The sequence below is a fragment of the Carcharhinus amblyrhynchos genome, chromosome 28, assembly GCF_965287045.1.
Source record: "Carcharhinus amblyrhynchos chromosome 28, sCarAmb.v2.hapA, whole genome shotgun sequence".
NCBI lineage: Eukaryota > Metazoa > Chordata > Chondrichthyes > Carcharhiniformes > Carcharhinidae > Carcharhinus > Carcharhinus amblyrhynchos.
The window spans coordinates 4,413,257-4,432,678 of NC_137351.1; the positions used below are offsets into that span (position 1 = coordinate 4,413,257).

Consider the following 19,422-nt stretch of genomic DNA (forward strand, 5'->3'; position numbering starts at 1 on the left):
ATACTGGGAATTATCCATTTCAAAGCACATGGCCTTTAAAAAGCAAGTTAAATCCCAATTATTGAAAAGCAACCTGAACCTGGCCCCAACCACAACTCTGTAAACTCCTTCAATCCAACAACTAAAATGCTCTCACCTCTTGGCTGGCACGGTGGCACAGTGGTTAGCACTGCTGCCTCACAGGGCCAGGGATCTGGGATCAATTCTGGCCTCGGGTCACTGTCTGTGTGGAGTTTCCACATTCTCCCCATGTCTGCATGGGTTTCCTCCAGATGCTCCAGTTTCCTCCCACACTCCAAAGACTAGGTTAGGTTGACTGGCCATATTAAATTGATCCTAGTGTCAGTAGATTAGCAGAGTAGATATGTGGGATTATGGGATTAGGGCCTGGGTCGGATTGTGGTTGATGCAAACTCGATGAACCGAATGGGGCACATTGGGTTTCTATGATTCTCCTCTCTGCGCTATAAACATCATTCATTAATTAAGGGAGATTAAGGGGAGGTAATGGCCCAGTGGCATTACATTAGACCTTTAATCCAGAACTAATCCAGATCATTAATCCAGAAAATCAGCGGGTTCGAATCCCGCCACGACAGATGGTGGAATTTGAATTCAATAAAAAAAATCTGGAATTAAGAATCTACCGATGACCATAAAGCCATTGTCAGTTGTCGGAAAAACCCCATCTGGTTCATTAATGCCCTTTAGGGAAGGAAATCTGCTGTCCTTACCTGGTCTGGCCTACATGTGACTCCAGAGCCACAGCAATGTGATTGGCTCTCAACTGCCCTCTGAAATGGTCAAGCAAGCCACTCAGTTCAAGAGCAAGTGGGGATGGGCAATAAACGTTGGCCAGCCAGCAACGAAAAGTCCCATGAATGATTAAAAAAAGATGATTTTGGAAATCAGTAAAGAGCTATATAAGAAGAAAATTACTCTTTGCTTTGTAGTTTTAACTCATGCATTAATCATCATGGCCATTGATCAGCTTTCCAGCAACCAAAACACATCACAGCCTCTGAGTTGCACAGTGGAATGATTCGCATCCACCCACAGGCCATTATTCCACTCAGCTTTATTTCAAGTCCTATATTACTGGGCTGGTCCCTTCCCACTGAAGCAAAATTAGAGTATTAAGCTGAAGCTTTAAATACCTCTCAGGCTGAACCAAGGTGAGATCACACCTCATTTCAGATGTACAGAGCCTCAAAGCTAGCACACCAGGAAGCCTAATTAAAACCTGATTTCACTGATGTCAAAGGACTTCAAAACCCGGCAAAGGGATTCAATTCCGAGCACATGGCTATCCAGCTGACACACTTACTTCTGCCACTGAGTCTCATGTAAAATTCGCTCCCAAGTGCAAGTTCAAACACTTCTTAACTTTGGACCACTTCTTTCAATAAAGCCGCCATAGTGCAGGGGTGGCACGGTGATAGCACTGCTGCCTCACAGTGCCAGGGACCCTGGGTTTGATTCCCGGTTTGGATCACCATCTGTGTCGAGTCTCCACATTCTCCCTGTGTCTGCATGGGTTTCCTCTGAGTGCTCCGTTTTCATAGAAGATGTCATAGAAACCCTACAGTACAGAAAGAGGCCATTCGGCCCATCGAGTCTGCACCGACAGCAATCCCACCCAGGATCTGCCCCCATATCCCAACATATTTTACTCACTAATCCCTCTAAACTATGCATCTCAGGACACTAAGGGGCAATTTTTTTTAGCTTGGCCAATCAACCTAACCTGCACATCTCTGGACTGTGGGAGGAAACCAGAGCACCTGGAGGAAAACCATGCAAACACGAGGAGAATGTTCAAACTCCGCACAGACAGTGACCCAAGCTGGGAATTGAACCCAGGTCCCTGGAGTTGTGAAGCAGCAGTGCTAACCACTGTGCTACCGTGCCACCCATTGTGCTCATTCCTCTCACGATCTGAAAGATGTGCTGATTAGGTGTATTGACCATGCTAAATTCTCCCTCAGTGTACCTGAACAGGCGCCGGAGTGTGGCGACTAGGGAATTTTCACAGTAACTTCATTGCAGTGTTAATGTAAGCCTACTTACGACACCAATAAATAAACTTGTAACTGGACCCAGATGACCATAGGCTCATGGAGGAGAGCTGACTGATGGTGATTTAACCTGAGGGTCAACACAACTCAGGCTAGGAACAAGGTTGAAAAGTCTGGTCTTTCATTAGTAACCTGTGAGGTACAGGAATTGAACACACACCGTTGGCATCACTTTGTATTACCAACCAGCTATCCAGCCAACTGAGCTAAACCAACCATAAGATCATAAGACATAGGAGCAGAATTAGGCCACTCAGCCCATCGAGTCTACTCCACCATTAAATCATGGCTGTGTTTTTTCTCATCCCCATTCTCCTGCCTTTTCCCCATAACCCCTGATCCCCTTATCAATCAAAAATCTATCTATCTCTGTCTTAAAGACACTCAATGACCTGGCCTCCACAACCTTCTGCAGCAAAGATTCACCACTCTCTGGCTAAAGAAATTCCTCCTCATCTCTGTTTTAAAGGTTGTGCTCTCTGGTAACCTCCTTTCCATCTTTCTATACACAACTTTCAAATTCCCATCGAGTTCCATTGATTCTTTGAAAGTGAAGTCTTGAACCTAAGCAGTCTTTCTTGCTCAAAGTTGCCTGGTGGTATTCAGCAATAGATTGTGGCTTATTTGTATATTACATGAAGATGTGCACACCGAATTAAGGGCCTCAAAGTATCTTCACTGCCATAAAATGCCAGGGACTGTCGGGCAGGGCAGCGTTCCGCCACTTATGTTGACGGAGCTTCTTTGAAAAAGACAGGAAGGAGAGGAGGGACATGTCAATTGGGGAGGGGTAGGTGCACATTGGGGTCACGCCTTCCCCCTCCCCTCATCAAAAGACATTACTCCCCACACCCCACCACCCCCCCCCCGCCCCCGCCCCCACCCCCTCCCCCCCCCGCCCCCCCCATTCCATTCTCCAAACCCCGGCTCCCCCAACCTCACACTCCCTCACTCCCCCGGCCCATACCCATCATAATCCCTCAAGACCCTTGGTGGCCATCACTCTTCTTCCAGTGCCTCTGGCAGTCCCGGCTATGCCCACTAGTGAGCCCCAGGACTGCTGGGCAACTTCCTGAGGGAGGGACTTCCTACCCACCCAATGGTCCAATTTTGAGCCCATCCCAAGGACGTTATAGACTAGGCTTTTTAAAAGTTGTTCTGTTTGGAATTACTCTCCCTCGGTGGGGATGGGGATGGAGTGTATGCAGTGTGTGCATTCCCCTTGCTCCCTCCAACATGTGTAAACCAGGCTGGTGATTTTCCCTTCAGTTCCTAATCGAGGTCATTTTTAAGTGAAAAGCACTAATCATACAATGTCAATAGTGTAGAAGGAGGCCTTTCGGCCCATTGAGCCTGCACTGACAACAATCCCACCCAGCTCCTAATCCTGCAACCCCGTGTATTTACCTTGCTAATCCCACCTGACACTAAGGGACAATTTAGCATGGCCAATCAACCTTTGGACTGAGGGAGGAAACTGGAATACCCAGAGGAAACCCACGCAGACACAGGGAGAATGTGCAAACTCCACACAGACAGTGATCTGAGGCTGGAATTGAACCCAGGTCCCTAACACTGTGAGGCAGGAGTGCTAACCACTGTGCCACCATGTTGTCCCTTCGATTCTGCGGTTCATAAATTTAACTACACCCTTTTATCTCAATTCCCTGCCTCTCTACCAGTTTTCTACCCATGCTCTGAAGCTCTCATTCAATTTATCTCTGTTTTAGCTTGTATGGAGCATTAGTAAGCAACAGGCATACAACATTCATCCAAAACCCTTCAAGGTTAAGGTCAGTGATCCAGTACATTAATTGCTGTCCTTCCCAGTCTCCCAGGTATTTTACCCTCGTCCTCTCTCCCGCTTTTACAGGACCTTCCCACCCTGTCTCTCCAGTTTTGCATCCCCTTACTGCACTGTGACAACAAAAGCAAATTGCTAATTTAGCAATTTCAACACAACTTCTTCCTTAATTATTTACAATGGTTTAAAATTTAAAAGCATTTAAAACATTTCCCTTTCGGGAGAACAATGAATGCTAAATATGTTGATTGATCCCACACCATTTAACAATATATTCCCAAATCAGCCCTTTTGTAATTTGCTGTAGGTTTGAGAAATGACACCAGCTGGCTAGCAGTCTGTACGGAGTTCAAAATGATATTTAAAAATAGCCATATAATGGATATCTAGAAGATAAATCTTTAGTTTTCAAATTGACAAACCAGGGAAATTGGGCAGGGTGTGGGATCTGAGGATCACTCATGAAGATACAGCTGCGAAACATCTGGCTATACATTCATTACTAAACAATTAAGGAACATCTAATGAAATTCCTCCATCACTATCACCATAAAATGTTCAACCTTGAGAAACCCCGGCATGATTCTGCCCAGATTCCGTGCTTACACATTGCAGGATTGTGCTAACCGCTGCCAGCTACTCAGCAGGTTAATGCAGTGCACCCAGGGCTACAGTAAGAAACAGAACCTAGCATTCTGCCACTCAGCACCCAGCTCCAGTCCTGGGTGGCTGCCACTCTGCTTTGTGATAACCTGCCAGCCTCAAACAAAAGATAATTTCATAAAACTTGAAAGGTCGCACCTCATCCCCGGATTTAAAGTAATGCCCCGGATCTGGAGTATCACAATTATCCTAATCTTCTTGACTTATTTTCATCCCATTATTTTCCTTTTAATTATTGTTCTCACTGAGGTTTCGGACACCGTTGCTGGATTAGAATACATTGACACAGTCTGCGCCAAGATTAGGTACCGCAAGGATTAGAGAAAGCACAAAACTCCCTGTACGCAGTCCCATCTAACAATTCCAGTTTAGACACAGCACGGGTTCTACTCACGTCTCTCTTCACTATGACATCAAAGATATCCAAGCCAGTAATATTAGGTGAATCAAATACTCCCAGGTCAGGTATAGCATGGATTCAATGTAAAATTCCTGTCATTGTGCCTTAACCTCCATACGTGTGAGATATTTCCACTTTCCAAATCAAACATATACTTTAAGCAATAACTGTTACATCAATTTTGGCTAAAATCAAATCAGTGGTGTTCCCCCAGTTTATAAACCTTTGGCGCAACCACATTTTGGGGTGGACTTTCTGTCAGCGAGCGGGAATGGCGGCAAGGGTGGAGAATCCAATGGGAATCAGCTTTTTTGCTGTCAGGATTTCCCATTCAGATTGTCCCTGCCTCCCATCCACACTGCAACCACCCACCCACCCCCCCCAATCCCCCACTACGTAATGGGGTTCCCACCATGAAAGGTCAGGAATCCCATCACCAAACATTTTGATATCATTAATGGGTTTTCCCGCTGTATTATCACCCTACATTAGGATTAACTTCACACCAGCAGGATTTATAACAGCTTTTGACAATCGGGGACCCAATGGGTGTGTGCAGGTAAGTACAGCCCCTGGGGCAAGAGGACCATGCCCGAGCAGTATACTGGCAATGTCGGTGAGTGTGGAGGACAGTGGGTGTGAAGAGGGGAGGGGGGTGGGGGGAGAAGGATGGTGCGGGAAAGGTGGGGAAGGAGGGTAGGTGGAAGAGTGGAGGGAAGGGTGAAGGATGGGAGGGAGGGGAGAAATGACTTGGGGTGGGGGGAAGGGTGGGGGTTGGGGAGAAGGGTAGGGGTTGGGGGAAGGGTGCGGGAGAAGGGTAGGGGTTGGGGGAAGGGTGCAGGGGAAGGGCAAAGGAAGGGAGAAAGGGTGAAGGTGGGGGGGAAGTAGGGGCAAAAGGGTGGGGGTGGGGGAAGGGGGAAAGGATGAGAGGAAGGGTGGGGGTGGGGGGAAGGTGGTGGAGGGGGTGGGGGTGAGGGGAAGGGTACGGGAGAAGGGTGGGAGGAAAGGTAGAGGAATGGGTGGGGGGAATGGGGGGAGGGTTGGGGGGCAAGGGTGGGGATGTGGAGAAGGGTCGGGGTGACAGAAAGGGTATGGGGAAAGGGTGGGGTGAAGGGTAGGGGGATGGGTGGGGGGAATGGGGGGAGGGTAGGGAGATGGAGAAGGGTGGGGGTGAGGGGAAGGGTAGGGGGAAAGGGTGGGGTGAAGGGTAGGGGGATGGGTGGGGGGAATGGGGGGAGGGTGGGGGGAATGGGGGGAGGGTAGGGAGCGAGGGTGGGGGTGAGGGGAAGGGTATGGGGAAAGGGTGGGTGAAGGGGGAAGGTGGGGGGAAGGGGGAACCCTGTGTCAAGTTTGTGGAGCTGGAAGAGGGGAGGCAGGGGGGAGCCCATGTCCATGGTGATGGCGTGGAGAAACCTCCCTCTTATTTTTATTCTTATTTTTAGACCAGGACTGAAGTTGGTGGTGGGACCAGGCTCAGTCAAATTCCATTCTGCCAGCGGGAGATGGTGGAACCACCGACAGGATGTTTTTTGACCAGCTCTCAGAAAGTATGGTGGGAAAGGCCGACAGCTGAGCTGACAGGCGGTGGCGAGCAGCAAGTGCAAAGTTAACGGAAAAACTGTACTCTTCCTGCCTGAGTTGACATTTAGTCAAAAACAGCAGAAAATTCTGTCCATTGACAATAATTAGCTTTAAGGTGGAGGAGGTGACGTGCTATTGGCTGGTGGTGGTCATGTTCAGCATGACATTGTGGGCCAAAGGGCCTGTTCCTGTGCTGCACTGTTCTATGTACACTAAGAAGTCTCACAACACCAGGTTAAAGTCCAACAGGTTTATTTGGAATCACAAGCTTTTGCAGCACTGCTCCTTCATCACTTACCTGATGAAGGGGCAGCACTCTGAAAGCTCGTGATTCCAGATAAACCTGTTGGACTTTAACCTGGTGTTGTGAGACTTCATACTGTGCCTACCCCGGTCCAACGCCGGCATCTCCATATCATATTCTGCATAACGGGAGGGGTCACCATTGTTAGGATTTTAAAGAGACTTGATGCAGAAAATGGTGATAAACAGTTACACCTTGTCAAAAACAGTTGAATGCAAGGACACACAGGCTGGAATTTTACCGGCACGTCCGCCCCGATTCCGGGGGCAGGCAAGGCTTGGAGAACAGCATTCCCTGTTGGCCTTGATCGGCATCGTATAAACTTTGAGCAGGTGGGCTGGTAAAATTCAGTCTACAGCCTGCGTTTGAGGTGGGAAGTGGGGCTGTGGAGTAGTGAGCAGCAAAGACAAAGTTAACCTGTGGAACCATTAAGTGGTAGATCTGTGGGAAAGGGGTTAGCTAGGGAGATGCTGGAAGCAGAGAGTATTTATTCATTCTAATACAAATTGGATAGATTTTTTTTAAAAAAATGACATTTTGGGATATAGATAATTTAGGACAGAATAAGTGCAGCATGTTTGGGAAGAACAAATTATTTTGGATCTCTGGTCCCCAAAATGTTTTGCTGAGATTTTTCTTTCTGCACCTCATGTTCGAGACTGTTGTTGACTAACTGATCAACTTCCGAAATTAGCTATTGTGGGAGCATGGCCCCTTCAATGCTCAATCCTTCACAGGCTATGTGACCAAGTTGGAACCAATGGAGCACATCAACCTGGGTCTATTGGAAGGAGGGTGTGCATCCCCGAGGCTGTGAGGCTGCAGTTGGAGTCAGAGCATTGTAATGTGTGTAACCCCTGCAGGTTGCATCCATTCAAATAATCAGCTAATACTCTACTGAATGCCTCGATTAAACCTGCCTCCACCACGCTTCGAGGCAGTGCGTTCCGGACCCCCACCACTCACTCTGTAAAGGCAGAAGAGAGGGACGGTGGAATGGAGCAGGGAACAGGAGAAGGGTAACGAGACAACGGGTGGGATTCTCCCAAAAAATTCTAAGTGCAGAATTTGCATAGAAACTGGAATAAATCACACCGCCTCACAAAGTGCCCCAGCGTCTCTGCCCGCCTGATTTCCGGCACGGAGCTGACAATGCTGGAACTCTGCTGGGCGGAGACACGTGGAGGCCAAAGCACCCAATGGGAAGCAAGCTATACGGCCTTCCCTGGGAGAACTGCATCCCCCCCCCACGCTCCACCCCCCCACCTCCCTCCCTCCCCCAATGAGTGGTGTGATGGAGAAAATGAAGAGAAGAGAAAGGGGGTGGCGGGAAAAGATATAGAAGAGGATGGCTATGGTTGGAAAAATGGTTGCGGAAGAGAGAAAAGAAGGGGAGAAGGCAAGGTGCATTAAGAGGCCAGGCTAGGGGAGAGACAGAATATGAGGAACAGAATGGGGTGGAAAAAGAGGAGCAGAGGACAGAATACTGAAATATTGGAGATGAGCAAGCGAAGAGATGAGATAGAGCAGGTTAGGGAGGGTTGAAGGTTGAGATAGCACTGGGCAGGGAGTATTTGGATTTAGCGGGGCGGATGACAACACTGTTGCTTGAATTCTGATTTCTGTTCTGCTACCATTGCAAACCTATCAAAAACCTCAACTAATCAAAGCTGCCACGTTAGGAGGGAGGGAGAAATTCGCCTCCATTTTGAAATAAGCGCACTCCCACATCCTGTCTACATTTACCATGGAGAAGCCAATCTGGAACAAAAACAGAAGGAGCTGGAAAAATGCTTGGTGGTCTCTGTGCAGAGAATGACACATGGCCCTTCTGAACTGGATCAGAGCCCTTCCTCAGGACATGGACTACAATGCGTGAAGATTACAAGGTTTCAAGATGCCTTCAAACCTCAGATACCAAGTACAAAGAACAAAGAAATTACAGCATAAGAACAGGCCCTTCAGTCCTCCAAGTCTACACTGACCATGCTGCCTGACCTAATTAAAACCCCTTACCCTTCTGGGGACCATATCCCTCCATTTTCATCCTATTTGTGTACTTGTTAAGATGCCCCTTAAAAGTCACTACCATATCCGCTTCCACTACTTCCCCTGGCAACGAGTTCCGGGCACCCCTCCATTCTCTGCATAAAAAATCTGCCTCGGACATCTCTGTTAAACCTTGCCCCTCACACCTTAAACCTGTGCCCCCTAGTATTTGACTCTTCTACCCTGGGAAAGAGCTTCTGACTCTGTCCATGCCTCTCTTAATCTTGTAGTTCCTTCGATCTCCCCAGTAAATCGCTTAATTAGGTGAATCAAGAAACTGACATCATTATCTTGTAAATAAGCTGTTTCCTGCCTGAAACTCACTTTAATGAGGATTTGTCAGCAGCTTTTGGGTTCATTTCAAAATTGTAATTCAAAAATTAACAGGTATATAGTAAAAAAAATCAAACAGCAATTTGCAACATTAATAGATAATTAGTGAATATTTTTCTTTCGGTTCACTCAAGGAAAGAAAACTTTCACTTCTTGCTGTTCGTAGTTTTCTGAAACATGCCTGGAACTAGGGCAAGTCTAGAAATTACAACTGCAGCATTTATCTCACTCATATTTCTCACAGGAACTTAAAAAATTCTAACTGGATTGGACAGGGTAGATTCAGAAAAAATATCCCTGATGGTGAGGGGGTCCAGAACTAAAGGGTCATAGTTTGAGGATAAGGGATAAACCTTTTAGGATTGGGGTGAGGAGAAATTTCTTCACCCAGAAGGTGGTGAATGTGTGGAATTCACTACCACAGAAAATAGCTGAAGCCAAAATGTTGTCTCATTTCAAGAATAAATTAGATATAGCTCTTGGGGCTAAAGGAATCAAGGGATATGGGAGGAAGGGGGAACCAGGATATTGAATTTGATGATCAGCCATGATCTTAAAGAATGGCAAATTAGGCTCAAAGGGCCAAATGGCCTCCTCCTACTTCTAGTTTCTATGTTTCTGTATAGCATACATCCAATACACAGATTGCACATACACAGAGCATGCAAAACATAGAGAGCAAGTGTCCTCCGGGGTACACATGTGCAATGTGCATAGATTGACCAGGTGTGAAGTACAAACGTACAAAAATTTAAGTTAGTCGATGATGCTGTGTTGCCACCTCGGAGATGCGTGCAAGAGAAGCGCAGATGGTAGATGGGAAAATGTAACGGCAAATGTGTCCACCACCGGCACTAAAATTTGATCAGATAATCTGGCTTTGTGCTGTTCATTGTGAATGCAAAGAGCACATGTGCTTGCAGTGGAAACCAATTCACAAAGTCTGTACTTTCAGGGAGAAGGAAAGCAGCGAAAATCGCAGGAATCTTTACACGGCAAATACTCAACAGTGCATCCCTCAGTCATTCAGCAGAAACCCTTTCAAACAGCCGATTCCTGTGTCAAGATTTGATGTGGAAACATTTGAGATTCTGAAAGGGCTGACCAGGATCGACAGGGAGGTTGCTTTTCCTGATGGGAAATCTAAGACATGCGGGTAGATGGACACAGTCTCAGGATAAGGGGCAGCACAGTGGTTAGCATTGCTGCCTCACGGCACCAGAGACCCAGGTTTGATTTCCAGCTTGGGTCACTGTCAGTGTGGAGTTTGCACATTTTTCCCTGGCCAGATTTTTCCTGGCACACCTACCAAGGAGCAGGGGCGGGCAAGGCTCATAGAATGGCATTCCCCGTTGGCCTCGGGCAGATCTCATGAGCCTCGAATGGGCGAGGCAGTAAATTTCCACCACCTGTGTCTGCTGTGGGTTTCCTCCAGAATGTGCAGGTTAGGTGGATTGGCCATACGAAATTGCCCCTTAGTGTCAGGGCAACTAGCTGGGATAAATGCAAGGGGTTATGGGGATAGGGTGGGTGGGACAGTGGTCGGTGCAGACTCGATGGACTGAATGGCCTCCTTCTGCACTGTAGGGATTCTGTGATCATTTAGGACTGAAATGAGGAGAAATCCGTTCACTCAAAGGATTGTGAACCTTTGGAATTCTCTACCCCAGAGGATTGTGGATGCTCCATTGTTGAACACATTTAAAGCCGAGATGGACAGATTTTTGGTCTCTCAGGGAATCAAAGGATATGGGAGTGGGCAAGAAAGTGGAGTTGAGGAAGAAGATCAGCTGTCAGCAGACTGAGTGCCAGTGCTAGCTCGGGCCTTGTGGTCTATCCCTGCTCCTATTTCTAATGTTCTTATGTACAAAAAAAACTGATGATGGGAAAATGAGGTTTGGGATATATTGGCATCCTAATGACCGCCTGTTAGATTGGAGTTGGGAAAGGCATGTAAGCACCACTCAATCTCCACTAGATGTAGCATCTCCATAACCTGTCTGATCCATCTGAGGTGCTTCATACTGTGGCAGCCGCTCTGCTTCCGGCTTTGAACTCCTGAGGCCTTTGTGAATAGCAGGATGTGAGTGTGACTTTAGGGCAACTGGCTTCAGATGGGAGCAGCAAGGTATTCCTGGAGGAAATGGTTAAACTGCTTTGTTTTGGCACTGCGCGGACAATAGCCCCAACACAGTGTCAAGCCCATTTAAAACGGGTTCAGACACGGGGTGGAGGGGCCTGCTGGAGGAGGGTCTAGAACAAAGTCTCAGGATATGGGGTGGGCCATTTAGGGCTAAGATGAGGAGAAACTTCTGAAAGAGGTGCAATTCTGAAGGCTGAGGCAGCCAAGGCACGGAATATATCTAAGAAGGAAATAGACAGATTTCTAGACTCTAGATTTCTAGATTCTACAGGTGTCAAGAGTGCAGGTGAATGGTGTTGAGATAGTGGATCAGCCATGATCATACTGAATGGTAGAGCAGGCTCGGTGGGCTGAATGGCCTACTCTTTCCCCCTGTTCTTTATGTTTCTATCTCACTTACTTTATCAACTAATAAGAGTTAGCTCACTCATACGGAGATTGCAGGCACCGTCCATCACACAAACCACCTCTCATCCACTGACTCCATCTGTACTTCCCTCTGACTCGGAAGAAGAGCCAGCATAACTAAGGACCCCACGCACCCCGGACATTCCCTCTTCCGCCTTCTTTCATTGAGAAAAAAATACAGAAGTCTGAGGTCACGTACCAACCAACTCAAGAACAGCTTTTTCTCTGCAGCCATCAGGCTTTTGAACGGACCTACCCCACACTAAGTTGATCACCCTAGCTATAACTGTAAGACTACATTCTGCACTCTCTCCTTTCCTTCTCTATGAATGGTATGCTTTGTTTGTATAGCGTGTAAGAAACAATGCTTTTCACTATACACTAATACATGTGACAAATTAAATCCAATCAAATCAAATTCGCATAATTAAGAACCTCACACACCCAGACATACTCTCTTCCATCTTCTTCCATTGGGTAAAAGATACAAAAATCTGAAAACATTTACCAACTGTCTCAAGAACAGCTTCTTCCCAGCAGACTTTTGAACGGTTCTGTTGTATATTAAGCTGATCTTTCTCTTCACCCTACCTGTAACTGCAACACTATATCCTGTACCCTCTCCTTTCCTTCTCCCATGTACTCTATGAACAGTATGTTTTGACTGTAGGGCGCACCTTATCCCAATTCATGTGAAATAATAAATCAAATCAGATCAGATCTACAATCTCAGTACTCTACGATCAGCGGGAGCATGTGCGTATGTGGGTGTAAGGTACTCTCTCCTGGCCATGACACTCAGTTTACTGCCAGACAGTGTAACGAGGTGCTGCATATGCAAACGGCTTTTTGACAATGCCAATCTGAGCCACGAGTAATGAAGCTTTACCGTCGAGGTGAAAGGTCTGTTAATGACTCAGTAAAAATGTGAAGCAAGTCATCTAGAACCAATTAGAGACAAACCCACAGAGACTATCAGGGAAAACATTTCTGCAGCTTGTGCTCAAACTAGAGCAGTGTTGATGCAAGCTACACGTTCAGTAAATGGAGTTCACCAGCACTGCATTTGTCCTCTCCGCAGATACTGAAGCGTGATACATTATATCTCCCTGACAGGAAATTAAAAGGAACTCATAGAACCTTACTTCAGGCATTCAGCAAGATTAAAAAATACACAGACCGGATCATGTGGGAAGGGAATGCAATTATGCAACTGTGCGATAGCTTCTAATCATTTTACTGATTGATTTCAAGTCCAGCCCAGTTGATTATGCATCACTCAACACGACGTAGCACCTACCGGCATCCCGCTGCTCTGGACACTGTCAAGTGTACACCATGTGCCTGGGCTGTATAAATACACACATATACTCACCCCTGGATTATCAGTGCACTCTGCATCCTTGCACATTTATACATTATATTCCTGTATTATATGTACATTGTAATATCTTAACTAGTTCCAAGCAAGACTTGGAAAAACCCACTGCATAAAAATGTGTTTAACATACAAATTAGGAGTAGAAAGATCTGATTGTAACCTGAACTCCACATTCCCACCTGCCCCAAGATCTTTCAGTCTCTTGCTTATCAATCTCTCTACCTCTGCCTTAAAAATGTTGAAAGACTCAATTTCTCCTGCCTTTTGAGGAAAAGAGTTCCAGAGACTCAAAACCCTCTGAGAGAAAACATCTCTCCTCATCTGTCTCAAATGTGTGACTCCTTGGATGGAAGTTTGCGGCCATTCACATCAATGAGATTCTCTGGTCCCACCACAGTGAACAGAGATTTGACTGAACGCCAAACTCTCCATCCTTGCTTGCAGCAGCGTTGGGGCGTGAAAGAGCAGCAATTCCCAGCCCCTTTTTTTTTAAGAGCCTTTTGTTTTAGATTCCCCCACAAGAGCAAACATCTTCTCCACATCCACCCTATCCAAACCCCTCAGGATCTTATTGCTTTCAATCACGTCACCTCTTCCTCTTCTAAACTCTAGTGGATTCTTGTCCAGCCTGTCCAACCTTTCCTGATAGAACAACCCACCTATTCCAGATATTAGGCTAATCACTCTCCTCTGCTTCTAATGCATTTACATCCTTCCTTAAATAAGGAAAGCCATACTGTATACAGTACTCCAGGTGTGGTCTCACCAATGCCCCATAAAACTGAAGCATAGTTTCATTCTTCCATTCCCTTTATAGTAAACAATCTCATTCTATTACGTTTCCTGATTATATAACATCTTATACCAGCATACTGAGCTCTTGTGATTCAGGCACTAGGACACCCAGATCCCTCTGCATGTCACAGCTCTCACCATTTAGTTAATGTGCTTCTTTTTAATTTTTTTTTCAGCCAAAATGGATAATTTTACATTTTCCCACATTATACTCCATTTGCCAGATGTTTGCCTGCTGACTTAACCCATCAATTGTGGGAGGGCACGGTGGCACAGTGGTTAGCACTGCTACCTCACAGTTCCAGAGATTCGGGTTCGATGCCTGACTTTAGCCATTATCTGTGCGGAGTTTGCACATTCTCACTGTGTCTGCATGAGCTTCCTCTGGGTGCTCCAGTTTTCTTCCCGAGTCCAAAGATATGCGAGTTAGGTTGATTGGACATGCTAAACCAGCCCTAGTGTCCCAGGATGTGATAGGTTAGAGAGATTAGCAGGGTAACTATGTGGGGATAGGGCCTGGGTGGGATTGTTGTCAGTGCAGATTTGATGGGCCAAATGGCCCCCTTTTGCACTGTAGGGATTCTATGATATCCATTTTTGTCTTCTTTATGTCCTCTTTCACTACTTTCTTTCTGACCTACCTTTGTGCCATCAGCAACTGAAAAAGTGGTATTCCATGTATCGGGCAATAATTCAAAAATAATTCATTGAAACATTCTGATCTTGTTAGTTTTTGTTTGGTGAAAAATATGACGGAAGGTAAGCTTGGCTCTCCAACAAATTCCAAAATAACTTTAAATTCAGAACACAAATCTTAACATTTAAAAACTGGTCAGATCTCAGACGTGCATGTTACACATCTGCAAATCCCCTGGGAGTACAGATACTTTGGTCTGTAGGCATTCCTCAACAAACTATTATCACTAATCTCTTCCCATTGACGGTCTCCACAAGCACAGTTCAGGATCTGATCAAAAAATCTTGCTGTGGAGATGTCATTGTTGGACTGGGGTGGACACAGTAAATAGTCTCACAACACCAGGTTAAAGTCCAACAGGAACTTTCAGAAAACTGCCCCTTGATCGCAACATCAGACATCTACAGAGGCATTCACCTGATGAAGGTGCTGTGCTCCGAAAGCTCGTGCTACCAGCAAATCTTGGTTTGTTACACTCCAGGTTGCATTTAGGGAGGTGATGGCCTAGTGCTATTATCGCTAGACAATTAATCCAGAAACTCAGCTAAAGCTCTGGAGACCTGAGTTCAAATCCTGCTACAGCAGATGGCCGAATTTGAATTCAACAATAAAAAAAATCTGGAATAAAGAATCCACTGATGATCAAGAAACCATTGTTGATTATCGGAAAAAAAAACCCATCTGGTTCACTACTGTCCTTCAGGGAAGGAAATCTGCCATCTTTACCAGGTCTGGCCTACATGTGACTGCAGAGTCATAACAATGTGGTTGACTCTCACCTGTCCTCTGAAATGGCCTGGCAAGCCACTCAGTTGTTCAAGAAGGCAGCTCACTACCACCTACGAAAGGGCAATTAGGGATAGGCAATAATTGTGGCCAGCCAGCGACATCCATGTCCTACAAGTGAATGAAAATTCTAATAGCCCCAGTTAGCCCTAACAGCTAAGGCAACAAGATAAATCCTGAATATTGAAAATACCAAGAAATTCCCTTTATAAATCACATTACTTTAACAATCTCATTAAGGTTATAGCATCCTTTGAGTAATTGTCCATGATGTGCAGAAAATTAATTTTAATTATTCTTCCACTAGAAAAGAAAGGATTTTCATACTGAAGTTACTATAGACTCAGGGTGACTGGACCAAATTTGCAATTTCTAGTGGAAATCTATGTTAAAACCGATCACAATGTGTCCTGCTATGTTTTACCAACTACTGACTCACCTGTTACTCTAACCTTTCCTGCAGTAACACAAAACTCTATCTATTTTTCTGAAGTGGAGATGCCAGCGTTGGACTGGGGTAGACACAGTCAGAAGTCTCACAGCACCTGATGAAGAAACAGCGTTCCAAAAGTTTGTGCTACCAAATAAACCTCTTGGACTTTGACCTGGTATTGTGAGACTTCTTACTGTGTCCACCCCAGTCCAACGCTGGCATCTCCCCATCATGGCTACCACTGACACCACAGGCTCAGCTGTTGAAGGAGCAGTGCTCCCAAAGCTCATGCTATCGAATAAACCTGTTGGACTTTAACCTGGTGTTGTGAGACTTCTTACTATCTTTCTGAAGACAGGCTTTGAAAAGATTTACTTTCCTTCAAGACCCACCCCAGGGTGGCACGGTGACACAGTGGTTAGCGCTCCTGCCTCACAGCTCCAGGGACCTGGGTTCGATTCCCGGCTTGGGTCAGTGCCTGTATGGAGTTTGCACATTCTCCCCGTGTCTGCATGGGTTTTCTCTGGGTATTCCGGTTTCCTTCCACAGTCCAAAGACGTGTGGGTTAGATGTATTGGTCATGCTAAATTGCCCCTCAGTGTCCCAAGTTGTGTAGGTTAAAGGGATTAGTGGGGTGGAGTTACAGGGATTGGGCCTGGGTGGTGTTGGTGCTGACCCGATGGGCTGAATGGCCTCCTTCTGCACTGTAGGAGTTTCTATGATCAAGCTCACAGTTGATCAACTCATGGGTTGAGTCGTGTCTGTTACGCAGCAATGGGCCCTGATGAACCAATGGAAAGCAGTCTCTTCTCTCTCTTTATGAGCCTCAATGGCCAAGTCTAAGTCAGCCTGGTGTCTTGGCTTGTGCCTATGTCCCAGGGGGTAAAATGAAAACAGCCAGGATACGTACCGGGAAAGGGGATGCCCAGAAAATGTGCGTAGACAGTCTCCGTGTCAGTTCCCAAGTCGTTTTCAGCCACAAGGGTGTAGTTCCCATTGTTATAATGGGTGGGTTTGTCAAAGAGCAAGCAGCCATGGAGCCAATCCAAGGACTCCTCGTACACCTTGGTTTTGATGTAGTCAGTCTCATTCAGCCGGTGACCCCGGTGCAGCCAGTGAATGGTGGGCAAGGGGTTGCCGTAGACGGTGAACTGAATGCAATGCATGTGACGCTGTTCGGGCTCCGTTAACTCCTTAATGTCGGGAGGAACTGTAAGTGCAAAAAGTAAAAAAAAAGCACATGAGCTCATTACAGAAACTCTTCAGTGAGGGGTTGATACAGTGCCTGAAATCCATGACTACATTTCCCCTGAACATAGCTTCACTGTCTGATCATCACTAAGGCTCATGGGATTTGTGATAATATCACTTTACTAGTAATGGGTAGTACGGTGGCACAGTGGTTAGCACTTCTGCCTCACAGCATCAGGGACCCAGGTTCAATTCCAGCCTCGGGTGACTGTCTCTGTGGAGTTGACATATCCATGTCTGTGTGGGTTTCCTCCGGGTGCTTCAGGCTCCTCTCACAGTCCAAAGAGATGTGTAGGTTAGGTGGATTGGCCTTGCTAAATTGTTCCTTAATGGCCCAAGATGGTAGGTTAGATGGATCAGCCATGGTAAAATGTATGGGGTTACAGCAATAGGACATGGAAGAGGACCTGGGTAAGATATTCTGTCAGAGAGTCAGTGCAGACCTGATGGACCGAATAGCCTCTTCTGCACTGCAGGGATTCTATGATTCTATAATCCAGAGTCTCAGACAAATGTTCTTGTGATGTCTCTCAAATCCCACCATGGTAGCTGGTGGAATTTCAATTCAGGTGATATCAGTTTCTGTGATTGGTTAGTGTGTTTGGCTGTTAACTGAAAGGTTGGGGGTTCAATACCATCGAAGGACGAGCCCTTCATTCCTTGTCAGTATTCCCGCTCAGGCTAACATCCCCAGCATTAAAGCATTGACTGCATTTGATCAGCTCTGCTGGGCGGTGCCACATCATCCACATGCCTGACACGGGACTCCCGAAACAAGCCCTCTGCTCAAAGTTTCAACAGGGCAAGCGAGCCCCGCGAGGGAAGAGGAAACACCTGAGGGAATCTTCGAAACCTCCTTGAGGAAAGTACAACCTCCCCAGTGACACCTGGCAATCCCTGGCCCACGAGTGCCTGAATTGGAGGCAAAGTGTCTGGGAAGGAGTTGAACACCTTGAGTTGCATCACAGAGAGAAAGCTGAAACCAAAGATCGTTGGCGTAAGGAGCAAGCTGGACACCCCACCCTCCCACTACCCGAAAGATCCCCCCCCATCCCCCCACTCCTCCAATCACTGTCTACCCAACTTGTGACACAGACTGTGGGTCACAATTTGGATTCTTCAGACACCTGAGAATTCATTGTTTGTCAGTGTGGAAGCAACTCACCCTTGACCCAAAGGGACTACCTTAGAAAAAGATGTTAAAAAAAAGGCCCATCTATCTGTGGGCTGAGGACCAAAAGCCTTAACAAAATCATGACGACTCTAATCATACAGGATAGAAGGAGGCCATTTGGCCCATCATATCTGTCTTAGCTCTTCCCCGTAGCCCTATAAACCTTGCCCCCTTCCAGGTATACAGGCACGGTGGCACAGTGGTTAGCACAGCTGACACACAGTGCCAGGGGCCCGGGTTCAATTCCGGTCTTGGGTAACTGTCTGTGTGGATTTTGCACATTCTCCTCATGTCTGTGTGGGTTTCCTCTGTGTGCTCCGTTTGTCTCCCACAGTTCAAAGACGTGCATGTTAGATTGATTGGCCGTGCTAAATAGTGTCAGGAGGATTAGCAGGGTAAATACGGGGGAGGTTATGGATAGGACCTGGGTGGGATTGTTATCGGTGTAGGCTTGATAGGCTAATGGGCTCCTCTGCACTGTAGGGATTCAATGATTCTATGATACCTGAAGCATCTCCCATCTAGATTCAATCATTTCACTCCTCAAGCTCAATATTGAATTTTGGAACTCTGTCTGTGCCCATTTACAGGAATAAGCTGTGATTGAAAATGTACTTACAGTAAACGTGTAACAGCACCGAGGCGTTTGTCATCCCCACTACGTTCTCCGCGATGCATGTCAACAGCTTCCCATTATCCTCCTGATCAACATTAAACAGTGTGAGGTTCACCGCGGAGATGGTAGTCAGATTATTATTGGTCTGGCGAGAGAGAAAGAAAATAAAGAACATTAAGAATTCCTGCCTGAGTCAAACACAGGAAATCCAGGCAATCGCTGGGAGTAATTATTGAGGATGAAGAACTACAGGAAATGAAGCCTTGGGTCAAGTTATCACGTTCCCCCACAGTTTACTTCTGATACAAATAATAAATTCATGCGCTGTTCGTACATCAGAGCAGTCACTTGTCTTTTTTGCCCAGATTTGCAAGTCAGACTCATTTTAGAAAAATCAGCCTCTCGAATTGAGCCGAAGATATTCTGAGGAACACTTGAGACTGGGTTGGATGAGGCAAGTTAATATCACACTCACATCGGTCCCCTCCACAATGCGTTACTCCTCACCCATGCCAGCCTACACAGA

At 46.4% G+C, this 19,422-nt stretch overlaps 1 protein-coding gene across 1 annotated transcript in view; it reads right to left on the reverse strand.

Annotated features, from left to right (window-relative positions):
• Positions 1 to 19,422, reverse strand: part of LOC145359671 (NT-3 growth factor receptor-like) — a 760,567-nt gene that overhangs the window by 357,675 nt on the left and 383,470 nt on the right. Inside the window, exons 7-8 of the mRNA XM_080214410.1 lie at positions 18,900 to 19,041; positions 16,766 to 17,065 (exon numbers count right to left, since the gene is read on the reverse strand). Coding sequence (XP_080070536.1) covers positions 16,766 to 17,065; positions 18,900 to 19,041 — 442 coding nt within the window. The remainder of the gene's footprint in view (positions 1 to 16,765; positions 17,066 to 18,899; positions 19,042 to 19,422) is intronic.